The sequence below is a fragment of the Papilio xuthus genome, unplaced genomic scaffold (assembly GCF_000836235.2).
Source record: "Papilio xuthus unplaced genomic scaffold, Pxut_1.1 DF827570.1, whole genome shotgun sequence".
Taxonomy (NCBI): domain Eukaryota; kingdom Metazoa; phylum Arthropoda; class Insecta; order Lepidoptera; family Papilionidae; genus Papilio; species Papilio xuthus.
In genome coordinates, this window is record NW_013531079.1 from 4,288,021 (window position 1) to 4,302,362 (window position 14,342).

Sequence of the window (14,342 nt, forward strand, 5' to 3'; positions counted from 1 at the left end):
TCACAAATATAAATAGTAATACAGATTCAAATATTTGTGAAATTATCTTACCGATTATTCAAATTAAAATTGAATTTTACTTTTGTGATTAGGAACGAATAACCTAAATAGAGGTCATTGAGGTTATCCGTAAATTTGGAGGGAACTATTATTTTTAATTACAGAATCAGTGCTTAACCACTTTAATATATTTAAAATAGAAAAAGCCCCAATTTAAGTCGTATTTAAATATTAAAATAGTTTACTAAATTCATCTATTTACCAAAATGTAATCAAGTGCCATTAAAGAATATTCTCGAAAAAACATTATTCAAATTATAAACCCAAATAAAAAATAACCTATGTATACTAATTTAAAATAATACTGTAGATGCCAAATTCCTTCAATAATTAGATTTAGTACATTTTCCTAACAAATAGCAAAAACGAAACATATGCTTGATGTGTGAAAGAGATAGAAATGTTGATGTAAGACAAGGACGAAGGTAGCTTCAGTTTTTTTTAAGACAAAGGCTCACTGTTACGCACTGCCATTGTAAAAGTCAATAACATATCTGTAGAATTATAAATAATTCCTAATTTTTACTAATTACTGCTATTTATCGTGTACAAAAAAATAAAAGACGCATATTAGCTCGTAAGATATTTATTACAAATGCTATTAAATCGTTTTTATTTACAAAAAAAATAAGTGTTCAGTTCAGACATAATCTATATATTATATAAAAGAAAGTCGTGTTAGTTACACTATTTATAAGTCAAGAACGACTTTACCGATATGCCTGAAATTGGTGAGGAGGTAGCTTAGAGCCAGGAGACGGACATAGGATACTATTTATTCTTTTTTTTCGAATTTATGCCTTGAAGAGTTGCTTTTTATTTAAGTTACTAATATTATAAATGCGAATGTTTAGATGGATGTGATGTGGATGGATGGATGGGTGGGCTACACTAATTAAGTTTTTTTGTATATCCACGCGGACGGAGTCGCGGGCGACAGCTAGTATTATTAAAATCTACATTTTTAATTAACTAAATTACTACAAAATAACTTAATGAATTTTCATCTTGCCCCAATTACATATAACGATTAAGCTTATTTTAATAGATGCTTTATTTACAAAACAATGTCAAAATGTTAGTAAAAATATAGAGTTTTGAAATGTTTTAGACATGTTTATCCATTTACATTAAGAGTTGGCATCAATATAGTTGAAATCTTGATTTATTTTACATAATATCCAGTCTGTACATTTGAAACTCTACGACCTATTTTAAACTATATGTAATCGTAAAGAACACCATGTTATTTACCTTATAGTTAACTATATATGAAGAAATAAATATTTATAAAGTGGTTATATGTTATTTTATTACATTAGTTCTATAACAAATTAAGACACAATATGAAAGTAAAATTGGTGCAGTCAAGGACGTTATTTACCTACCCTTGTAAATATCATTTGATGCTCCGATTCTCTATTAAATTGAAAACAAGAAACAGCAACAAAAAAAACTGCTAAATTATAGTTCTTAGGCAACATTTTACTGTCCGAGAGCGTCGGTGATTTGCAATCTGCAGGTCCTGGGTTCGAATCCCGCCATGTACCAATGTGTTTTTCGATTTTCGATTTACATATATACATTTATCCGACGTTATTACGGTGAAGGAAAACATCGTGATGCTGCACATATCTGAGTAGAAATTCCAAGATATGTGTGAAGTCAACCGACACGTACTTGACCAGCGTGGTTGACTATGGCCTAATCACCCTTAACTTAGGGTAGGCTCCGAGCCCCTCGGTGGGGACGTATAGTAAGCTGATGATGAAATAAATCCGCACACAGCCAGCGTAGTTGACAATGTTTATAGTTACGTTGCTAAAATCCTTATAATAAAACTAAATATTTACATAAAAAATGCCAACTAATTCACGACTACATTTTGTTAAAATTTCCCGCGCGATTCTATCCTCTTTTTCACTTAATTTTTTCATTATTAAAAAGGCAAAGGTTTAATGACCAGTATGCCAACTCTGGCAGAATTGGAAGGCAGAGGTGAAGTGTTATGCACTATGGAATATGTTTTTTTTTTGTTTTTTAAAAAACTATTAACCACTTCGCAAGTAGACACGTCAAATATTGATACTAACAAGACTAAGCTTCCGTCTTGATAAACTGATAAGACATGCAAGATACAACTATAATTAAATCTGTAAATAAAATATTACATACATATAACATTCCTTTTCGTAATAAAATTAAATATTTTTACATAATGATAAAGTAGAAAAAACTAAAAAACATTTTTAGGACGTTAGTTTTCACTGCCGAAACATTTTTAGCAAAACAAACTTATTCCTTTCATTATCTTTGTTAAAATAATGATATACAAAATGCAATTATCCTAGAAACCGCGCGCATCGTGAAAAGGTTCCTGTCTCTGCAGCCCTGATCACTGGTTGTTTGAGTCATGGGATTCCGCAGCCGGTGGTGTTCTGTTTTCAATATAATATGTTTTGTAAATATATTTTATTTGGATATGAAATGTACTATATTAAAAATAAGATAATTAAATTAATACGTATTTTATTATATGTTTATATGCCAGTATTTCGGTAATGAAAATTGTTCGAATGGATGAGAGCGAATGATTGACCTTGAAATGAAACAAAAACCGTTACGTCTAATTTACACCTACAGTTACACTAAGTTTTGCCCGCGACTCCATGAACTCGTAGTTAAAGAAACTTAATTAGTAGACTATGTGTTTTTTCCAGATTATGTTCTACATCTATGGCAAATTTCAACGAGATCTGTTTAGCCGTTCAGGAGATACCTTCTACATACATGCATTTATATTAGTAAGATTACGTCTTTCCCTTGTAGAGTAAGTTCAAGCCTATTCACAGATTCTGGATTGAATAGACGAAAACTAATAATTAAAGTTTGAACTTAATAATAATGTTTGCCTTCTTACTAAATGGCAGACTACGTACGAACTTCCATTTGACGCGGACCTGGAACACATTTCCCGCCAATTCCACATTCGCACATAAGACACTTGTGACATTTTACACAATATTTTGTCCTGTACTTTTTTTCTTTACTCTTTTCTCATATGTGATAATGTTAAAAACATCATAAAGTGTAACAGTCAAACAGTATTATAAGGCATTTAGCGGATGACCGGTAACTTTAATTCCAAACCCGAGTGTTGTTGAAGCGTTATTCTGCAATCCACATTAAATAGAGACATTAAACCTATTTATTTTTCGCCGTTAACTAATACATGTCATTGTCGGGATTTGAGCCTACTATATGGATGGCTAGGTCTCAAGTACGCTGGCCCAGTGAGGGTTGACTTTACAACACTGATCTCTACGAATTGTTAGGTCCTTCCGTCGAAATGCTTCTGCTTCGTTCTGACTAAAGTACGTCTGTGAAAATTCCTGACAGTTAATACTTTATCTATCATTAGTTCGAATCTTCACCACCGTTACCAAGGACAACCGTCAACGCCAAAATAAGCAAATCAAAAAGGCACAAAGTACCACGTTTTTTTTAAATTAATATATTAGCAGATTTTTTTGTAAATTTACTAATATTTCTTTTACCATTCCAACTAAGCTCTATGCTTGTGCTAGGATATGGTTTACGACAATAGTCAAATGGCGGGATTCGAACCCCCGACCTCGTGATTGGATATCCGTACCCTTAACCATTAGGCTATTGGCGCTTCACGGCAGTTTATAGCCTGTGCATGTATAGAGGTCAGTGCTTCACACATATTGATTTTTTCGTAAATATGAAATGTATTTGATTTATTTATACGACTAATTGAAACAATAACTGTTATATCAGAGTATTAAGTAATTAATAATTTATTTAATTACAGAAAAAAAGTAGTTTCGTAGTATAAATCTTCATAGTAATCCACCTAGAATACTTCCTACAACGTACAGTTTTGTTTATTATAGATTAGACGTTGCAGAATGTACCGCTTTATCCCGACAAGGTCACGTCAGCTTAGGTTGGTCAATTAACATAGATAACGTGCAGATATCGTTCAAGCCTCAACCAGAAATGGCGTCTCTACGAGTCTGAGATGTCGCGCAACTGACATACGTTTAGTGAAGAAAATAAAGTGCGTTTAAAGGAATTTTGTGTTGATACATAAAGAAGAGTGTACGCTTTAAAATCTAAAAATGACTTTAGAACCTTTGTTAGAAGTTGACAATGATTATATAAAATTAAATCAACTTTACGATGAGTGTTTAGATTATTTGGAGAAATCTAAATACAAAGAAAGAGATGAAAATGATTACGAAACTGTTGATTCATCAGATGATAAAGAAATAGATGTAAGTCATCCAGAAATAGGTTTTAAAGTTATTAATGAATTAAAATCAATGGAAAGTTTGAATTCAAGTGAAACTAAATCGGAAAGATTAAGAAAATTATCACAACAATTACCTAAAATTATAATAACACAGAGTAATAATAGTTTAAATTTGAAACGCGATGATGAAAAAATAATTGAAAATCATTTGCCTATTAAGAACTACTTGAAGAAACCACCGACTGAGAACCATAGATTTATGAATGAGTAAGTACAGAGTTAATTAGCTCGTTAGATCATATCTTAATAATATTACTAATGTTAATATATCGAAGACCAACATCTCAAGAAGCTCTCGCTAAACAGTTGGATTAAGAGCCCGATACAAAAGGCAGTTATCTTAGAAACCGCGCGCTTCGTGAGAAGGTTCCTGTCTCTGCAGCAATGACCACTGGTTGTTTGAGTCATGGGATTTCGCAGCCGATGGTGCTCTATTTTTAATTTAATAAGTTTTGTATATATATATTTTTTGGACATGAAATGTACTATATTAAAAATATGATAAATAAATGAATACGTTAGGTAAATAAGAAAGTTTAGATGCATGGATGTTTGTTAGAAGGTATCTCCAAAACGGCTGCATGTATCTCGCAGAAATTTGGCATAGATGTAGAATATTGTCTGGAAGGACACATAAGCTAGTTTATATTTTAAAAGTTGGTACAAAGTATTCGCTTTATTTATTAAAATGATAGTTTTTGTTACGTGAAAATTCTATAATATCTCCATCAATTATGTTAAAATAAACAAACGTAATCTTGTCATCAAACACCGGCATTACGACGACTTAGTTAAGGCGCGTAATTTAAAGCAATAAGGTTTAAAAAATATTATACGTAAAATCTATATAACTCTTGGTAGGCTTGTCCATATTAATGACATAGTGCAAGTTTTCCTTCACCTTAAGAAATTACGGAGAAGGAAAAAAATGGAACCTACATATATGAAGAAATTCTTTGTCAGCGTGGTTGACTGTAGTAATGTCACTTCTAAGACTCGACTCATAAAAATGGAGAATAGTATGATCTGACGGACATAATGCAACGATTAATTAAATAATAATAAAATTAAAAAAGGTCTCTTCTAGCGAAAAAAAACTAGTTAAAAGGAAATAAACGCATATATAATGCAATATCTCTTGACGTAATAAATTAGCCATTTCCAGTATTTGTGTTTTATATCTGTGGCAGAGTGTTCGCGCAATGCGTTTATTTGCTTATTGTCTTATTTCTTGTTTACTATAAGTTTGTTCGCGTCATTTGGACGGAATTCTTTACTTTATGTTAATTCCTTAAGTCGTACTGATCTCGTGAAATCTTTTTATTAGTACGTTCTTTTTTATTATTATAAAAAGTCACCCGCGACTATTTCCGCGCGGAATTAAAATGAACTTAATTAGTAGTCAATGTGTTCTTCCAGGTTATGTTCTACATGTATGCCAAATTCCAGCGAGATACCTTATAACAAACGTCCATTGATACCTCCAAATATTCGAACTTGGGGATAAGGGATTAAGAGATAAAGAAAATTAAATCAAAAAACCAAAAGAATAAATTGTTAATTTATTTGCCGAAACATTAAACGCCTCGCTATTGATACACAAAACAGAAAACTGTATTTTTTTATCATAAGATGGCAAACGAGCCGTAGCCCATAGACATACGCAATTGCACATGCGTTGCCTTTAATCGACGGAGGAGAGGATGTACAGAAAGAAAATATTTTCCCTTCCCATGCATCCTTTCATCCGGCATGTCCACTTCCACATCCCATCCTTTCCTTATAAAAAGGGTGGGACGGGAAAGAGGACTAAAATGGGAGGATATTATCTATCGATGAGTTTTCACTATCGAAACATCTGTACAGACACATAATCTTTTTGTAATTCAATAGGAATCATTATTTGAACTCTTTTGTTATGTTTAATACAATTTTCAGTACGAAACATCAGCCTTTCTTCCGCAATCGCACGGCTTACGGTGACTTTCCCAAACGTTTGGTCTCTAAGAATGGAGTGGAGAATGTGGCTCTCATCTCTAACGTACCTTTCGAGAAGATTCGACTGTTAAATGATACGTTCCATACATTGGTAAGTTATTTCATATCGTATATTACATAATATGTACATTTTAAAAACTGAAAACTTTAAGACAATGTCACAATTATAATAAGAAAGACGTAATCGAACGAATACTTTAATTGTCTTTCGACTTTTGTGTAGCCTTTCTTTTAAAACCGACACTAAAAAGGTGGAGGTTCTCAATTTGTCTGTATGTTTTTAACTTCATAACTCCGTTGCTGGCTGTCAAATTTTCATAATACTTTTTTATTCGAAAGATATTTTTGGTCCTATTTTTAAGAAGAACCATCTCAGATATTCACTATAGATCACTAATTTACCTCGGCAGACACCTATTCCCAAATAACAATAATTGTAAAATATAGATATATTAAAGAACGAAGAGAGTTTTCAGTCTTTCGAAGTTAGTTATTCATGAAATTATTTTATTACTTGTGTTCGTTAGTGCTTCTTTTTTTTTTAATTTTTGTACCATGTCTCCATACCAATTTTTAAAGACCCCCTTCGATTTAAGTAACGTTTTCTTATTGCTAGATCAATCTGCGCTGGCGTTGGATCGTGATAGGTACAGTAGTGGTCCACTTCGCTATCTGGCTTGTGTTCGCTGTCTTCTGGTATGTGACAGCGCTGGCGCACTACGACTTCGAGCCAGACCCGCCATCGCGAAGCTGTGTCACCGGCGGCAAGGACTTCGTCACTATATTTCTTGCTTCTGTTGAAGCTCAGGTCAGTTTATAAGTAATCTATATTAATAAATTTAGAAATTGGATTTTGTGTATGTAATACTAGCTGTAGCCCCCGACTCCGTCCGCTCGGAATAAAAAAAAAGTACCTTATGTGTTTTTCCAGGGTACGTTCTACATGTATATCAAATGTCAGCGAGATCCGTTCAGCCGTTCAGGAGATGCCTTCAAACAAACATCCATCCATCTAAACATTCGCATTTATAATATTAGTACATTACCTAGAAAGATTTAATAATAAGTATTTAAGTTGCTGACAACGAAACACCAATTTTAAATTTTTTTATCTGTCAGTCTGTCTGTGTGCAAAGCTGTGTTTCTTCCGGTTTATCTCCGGAACGGGTGGACCGATTTTGCTAGGACTTTGATCGGAAGGTAACTGATGATCGCAGGCATGGTATATTTTCTTCCTTTTTTAATTCTGCACTTACGTTGTCGCGGTAGACGACTAGTATGTAATAAAAGTTAAAATAACATTTTAAACACAACAAATAAAATTAACACAACGGCCTTAAGGTTTTAGTAACAACGCCATCTGTGAAGAACTAAAAATATCTATAGTGTGATGAATTATTTCTACACGGCTTATTGTACAATTTGGCTGCATTATTTGTTGCAATCTAAAACTTGATGAGATAACGACACGTATTGTTGTCGCATCATCGCTCACAATGTGCAGGATATCTGCAGGATGAATGTTTAAACTTAGCTTGTAATAATACATCACTAAAATTGATTAAAACAATTCTTCCGTCAATAAAATATCGAATATTACACTCTTAAATTTCTTTTTAGGAAAGTAATCGAAATAAGAAAGTCGCGTGTAAAAGCAAAATAGATATATTTATTCTTTTACATCCTTAATTGTACAATTTTTGATTAATCTTAAGAACCAATCGAAAACAAAAAAAAACAATTACTACGCAACAGAATTGTGTATCCAATCTCTTTGGTACACATGAAGTTTGCATTCTGCCAAAGAGGTGGCATACTGTCAACAAAACCTTTGCCTTTTACATTAAGAAAAGGATAAGTGAAGAGAATCGCGCGGGAAATCGACGACGACGAGATGTATTTATTATCGTTAGATTTAATTATTGTTGTAAATATGTTTATAGTATTATTATAATTTTATTAAAAACGAACGTGTTTAAGAGTCTACAGTCTCCTCGTCTATAAACGAAATGGGACGCATAATTCTGTACTCAACAAGCTACGTCTGACGAATAAATATGGGTCGGCTTATACATATTAGTATAAATTAGCCTGCTGTTACTATTACGTCGAACAAAGGTAATCAATTTTCGTTTAATTCCCGGAATGTCAATTATAGAAGCGTCAGAAATGAACATTAGCGAGCGGACGCGACGACTGATTGAGGTAACAATCTGCCTTATTGAAGCAAATTGCGCGTCTTTCACAACAACGGTTGCCGACGATTTCCTTAAACGACCAACCAATTGTTATTCATTCGTATGTTTAGAAAGTTGAAACATCTTGAAGTAACACATCCAAAGAAAACATCGTATTTTTACAAACAAGGGATGACTATTCATTTTGGTATAATAAAAACTACAAAATTATAAACTAAAATTAAAACAAATATTTCTTAGAAATTATCGTAATTTTAAGTAATTTGAAAGGTTTTGCTTCTTGCTGTTCCAGTAAAATTTCTTCTAAAAGAAAATCTCTACTTAGTATCGATAGCCTTATCCTTGTCAATTATAAAACTCACAAACGCTTTCATCAAAATTAGGTTATAATCCTAAATACTAGTATAATAGACCATGTCTTAAGGTCCTCAGTTACATACATGCATAACTCTATAGTTTCCTCGAGTCCCAGATAAACCCACGCGTGTCAAACTTACATTAACAAACTCTTTCCTTTAATTTGACATTAACTGGGTTAAAATGCGTGAGAAAAAGACTTTTGAATCACTCGAATTTAAAGGGAAAAAATGTAGCAAAATTTACGTACAACTTTGTCCATTTGTGTTGGCAATAAACTTGTTAAGTTTATATATCTTAATATAAAAATCAATTGCTGTTGACGAGACTAACGAGTCTCGCTAAAACTCGAGAACGGCTGAACGGATTTATCTTATCTTGGTCTTGAAATGTTCGTGGTGGTCTAGGAAAAGTTTAAAAGTGGAAAACCTTTTAGGAATCTTTTTTTTTAGTCCCGCGCGGACGGAGTCGCTGGCGACAACTAGTTTATAATATTTTTACCTATTTCAGACGACAATAGGTTTCGGAGATCGAGCTATTGACGAAGAATGTCCTGAATCGATATTTCTCTTCATAATGCAGGTATGTTTTAATCGTGGTTTTCTGAAACCAAAATCTCTATATAAAAGATATTGATAACCATGTTTTGTCAAAGATGACTGAGATGTTGGTCTCAGAAACCAACAATTATTTATAATATTATTGAGTATTGTAACGAGCTTTATAATAACACAATTAAAAGTAAAAAAATTTAATTTATTCAAAGAACCCGTGGATTATTTTCTCAAAATGCATTTTAACATATTATACTTATGTCTAAACGTTTTTTTCTTTCTCCGAATAATAAGTAAGTTAATTTATGGTGAAATATATATTATCATAATCCAGTTAATCCTGGGCACTGGTTTATCTGGTGTTCTGACTTGCGTGGTGTACGCGAAGCTGACCAGACCTGAGAAACTGTCAAGAGATGGCGTTGGCTTCAGCAAGAAAGCTGTTGTAAGTATGATATCATCATCATCAGCTCACTACAAGCCCCCACCGAGGGGCTCGGAGCCTACCCTAAGTTAAGGGTGATTAGGCCATAGTCAACCATGCTGGCCAAGTGCGGGTTAGTTGACTTCACACATATCTTTGAATTTCTTCTCAGATATGTGCAGCATCACGATGTTTTCCTTCACCGTAAGAACGTCGGATAAATGTACATATGTAAATCGGAAATGGAAAAACACATTGGTACATGGCGGGATTCGAACACAGGACCTGCAGATTGCAAGTCAAGTGCTTGACCACTGAGCCACCGATGCTTACGTATAATATAACTTACTAATATTATAAATGCAAATGTTTGGATGTATGTATGGATGTTTCTTAGAAGATATCTTTAGAACGTCTGCATGGATCACAATGAAATTTGGCACACATGTAGAGCATAGTTTAGAAGATCGCATAGGCTACTAATTATGCTGCCGAAGGATATGCATCTAGATTCTTTAAATTAATATTTAGCTGACAGTTGTGTCACGTCTCTTGTCAGACTATATACTGACAAGATTCATACTACGCAATTGCAGATGCGTTTAATCAACGGAGGAGGGGATGCACAGAAAGAGAATATTTTCCCTTCCCATGCATCCTCTCAACTGTTAAAACCAAAAGTTGGGAAGAGAAAGAGGACTAAAATTCTGGGAACATACATCAGACTGCAGTTGGAATAGCTTCGCACTTGACGCCGGGACAATTCCTGCGAAGATGTTAAAGCGAGCTCTACCACTGTTAATATATGATATGCAATACAAATATCTGATAGGTAACATAGGAGCTTTGGAATATTGTACGGTTTCAGGTTTCGTTGCGCGACGGCAAGCTGTGCCTCATGTTCCGCGCCTGGGACCTCAACTATGACCACATCATCAGCTCTGAATTCACCGCGCACTTTATCACCACGTACCGGTAATGCATATCTTACTAATATTATAAACTAGCTGTCGCCCGAGACTCCGTCCACAAGGAATTAAGAAAAAATAACAATTAGTAGCCTATGTGTTCTTTCAGACTATGTTCTACAGCTATGAAAAATTTCACAGAGATTTATGCAGCCATTCTGGAGTTACTTTCTAATTAACATCCATCTACTCAAATTTTCGCATTTATAATATTAATAACATGCGAATGTTTTGATGATGCTTCTTGGATCTCGCGGAAATTTGGCATACATGAACATATTCTGAAAGAACACGTGGGCTACTAATTGTTTTAAATTCCGCGCGGACGGAGTCGCGGGCGACCACTAGTAGGAGAATATTATCACAGTGTTACATGGATTGGATAGCAATTCTGCCTACTTTTGGTCACTTTTTGTCTATTCATCTCAAACGTAATGTCCAGATATTCTGGCAAAAAGAACGGAAAGAGAAATGGATTTTGTAGACAGAAGAATTTGTATAAGAAAATAAAATATTTCATTCTTCTATACTATGCATCCAACTTATTTAAAAATATTTTTTTAAAGCAATTGTTTTTATATAGCAATTTACAATATATAGTTTTTTGTGTTGACAACACCAACACATATCAGCACTTATGAGAACAAAGGATTATTATACATCGACTAAAAACACATTTGTCTATGGTACGGGAATACCATATAACTTGTGTCTGCCGGCTCAACTTAGTGAGTAACATAGCACTCACGGTCAGCACTCAGGAGGGCGAGGTGGTGCGGTACTTGTCGCGAGCACTGCCGCTGCAGCAGCGACAGTTCCTGCTGTGGCCGGTCACCTTGTTGCACGTCATTGACTCCAACTCACCACTCTATCACTACACGCCCCAACACTTTGCTAACAATAGGTACGTACCATTTAGTTAGACTGAAATCTAGGCGGTCCATGTCTTAAGTGGTAAATTCAGGCAAAATTTTCAATGTATAGATTAATTGAAACTGATAAGTTACCTTAATTTCATCATATAATAAATCTGAAAGGCAAATAAAATTAATGGCGAGAGTGAAATTTTTTAGTATTTGCTCCGCCTTAAAAAAATTGTAGGTCCGTGGCTGAATTTAGTAGGCAACGCGTTTTGAAATTATATGTGTATGAATCTGTGGGCTATATGACCTTATTTGTATCAAATTAATTAAAATAAACGTATATAAATTTGTAATGAGTTGAAGTAATGCCTTTGATATAATCTAACTTAAAAAAAAACAACTGAGTCTCTAATTAATAAAATAGCGACATCTATTGGATGAGTTTTAAAACAAAGATGTTTTTAATTTAAATTAAAAATAAGATCTCGCTCGTTAAAATCGGTTTATTCTTTTATAATAGACTGTAGGCCGTAATAAAGGAATTAACATACATACAAATACATACATAAATATAAATTATGCGAAAAAAATGTATCTTAGTCATGTAAAAACAGCCATAACAAGATGTTTAAATAAAAGTATTATGTCAGCGAATTTTCATAGTTTTATTGTATTAGCTGTCGCCCGAGACATGTCTATGTGTTCTTCCAGACTATGTTCTTTGTATGCCAAATATCATCGAGATCCTTTGAACCGTTCTGGAGAAACCTTCAAACATCCATCCATCTAAACATTCGCATTTATAATATTAGTAATATAGAAATATAATTTGTATGCAGTTATATATTGTATTTTCAGTTACGAGATAACAATAAGTCTGAAGGGCGCGTCCGCGTCAATGGGCACGTTCACTCAGAGCCAGACGTCGTACTTGCCGCGCGAAGTGCTGTGGGGACATCGCTTCCCTCCCGTCGTCAAGTTGGTAACATTGAATTTGTTCGCTGCACTCTGCGCACTGCTGACGTCACGACGTATCCCAACTCTTTCCTCCACATAGATTAATTCTACCAAAGAGGTGGCATACTGGCCACTGAACTTTTGCCTTTTTGATTAAAAAAAAGTTAGGTGAAAATACAGAAGAGAATAACGCGGGAAGTGTTAACAACTAAATGTAGTCGTGAATAGAGTTAATTGGATATTTTTATGTATACAGTTTTATTAGTGATGTTAACAAATTAATACAAGAATTTTGGCTGCCGTGTTTATACACAATTTATTTAAATGGCCATTTTACTGCCACGGGTGTGTGGAAATAGAATTAATTCCTAACAAAATATTACGCGCGCTGTCCTTGAAGTGGATATTCATTCTTATAGTATCATAATTACTCTTATTTTTTTTTAAATTTACTAGCAGTTTTTCGCGATTTTGTCTATTTAATAGGGAATTAAAAACAATCTAATATTTAATATATCATGCGAAGATAGTGAAGCTTCCCAACAGTAAAATAATTTTACAAATCGGTTCAATAGTTTTGGTACCTATTCAATGCAAACAACTAAATCTTTCCTCTTTACAATATTAATATAAATACATGAGGCATTCGTTGAATTATTAAAACTCAACAGAGTGATATCAAGACAAGTGTAAATATGCTTATAGGTTTGTATTGTTGTGTAGATATGATCCTCGCAAGCAGAAGTACGTGGTGGATCACTCAAGTCTGGATGTAACTCAAGCTGTGGACACACCGCTCTGCAGCGCACAACAACTTTACAGGTAGTGTGTGTTTGTGTGTGAGAGGGGGGGGGGGCAAATGTTAAATCTTATTAATATTATAAATACAAATGTTTGAATATATAGATGGATATTTGTTATAAGGTATATATAAGGTCCAAAACAGCGGCATGGATCCTGATGAGCTGTCGTCCGACACTTCGTCTGCGCGAAATTAACAAAAAAAATAGTTAGTCTATGTGTTCTTCTAGACTATGTTCTACATCTATGCTTTTCAGCGAGATCTATGCAGCCGTTCTGGAGATACCGTCTAACAAACATTCATACATCTAAATATTCGCATTTATAATATTAGAAGTTTTAATAACTTCATTTAGTTAGTAAATAACCACTAATGTAATGCGATAAAATACAAATATTTCTACGTCTTCAGATCCAGTGCATCCAGTAAGGAAAGTCCATGTCCCGGTACTCCGGGCAGCTTCAGTGACAAGCTTTCCACATTCCATCTCGAGAGGACGTCTTCTTTTAAGAGGAGGGACAAATCTTAAACCTAATTAGTTTCCGACTCCCTCAGGGTTGATGTTTTTTCGCAGATATAAGTTTGAATTCCATTGTAATAGTGAACGATTCAAACAATTTTGAAGAAAGAAATATTCGATTTGTTCCGAGATGAAAAAACCTCTTTATATTGCATATTAATAGTTTATATTTACATATTTTGATAATGTTTAATAAATTTTTGAATATTTCGGTTTTTTATTTAATGATTCAAATGTTTCAAAGAGTCGTTGTATTCTTTGAAAAATTATTGACAAAAAGTAAAGTTTAAGTCTTTAAT

At 33.7% G+C, this 14,342-nt stretch overlaps 1 protein-coding gene across 1 annotated transcript; it reads left to right on the forward strand.

Annotated features, from left to right (window-relative positions):
• The first annotated feature begins 4,094 nt into the window (after window positions 1–4,094).
• Window positions 4,095–14,262, forward strand: LOC106118558 (ATP-sensitive inward rectifier potassium channel 11). The gene is made up of 10 exons (XM_013313223.1): window positions 4,095–4,609; window positions 6,341–6,491; window positions 7,017–7,208; window positions 9,466–9,537; window positions 9,844–9,954; window positions 10,802–10,908; window positions 11,656–11,805; window positions 12,623–12,742; window positions 13,445–13,543; window positions 13,935–14,262. The coding sequence occupies exons 1-10, from the start codon at window positions 4,209–4,211 to the stop codon at window positions 14,050–14,052; spliced, it is 1,521 nt and encodes a 506-aa protein (XP_013168677.1). The 5' UTR covers window positions 4,095–4,208; the 3' UTR covers window positions 14,053–14,262.
• Window positions 14,263–14,342: the final 80 nt, after the last annotated feature.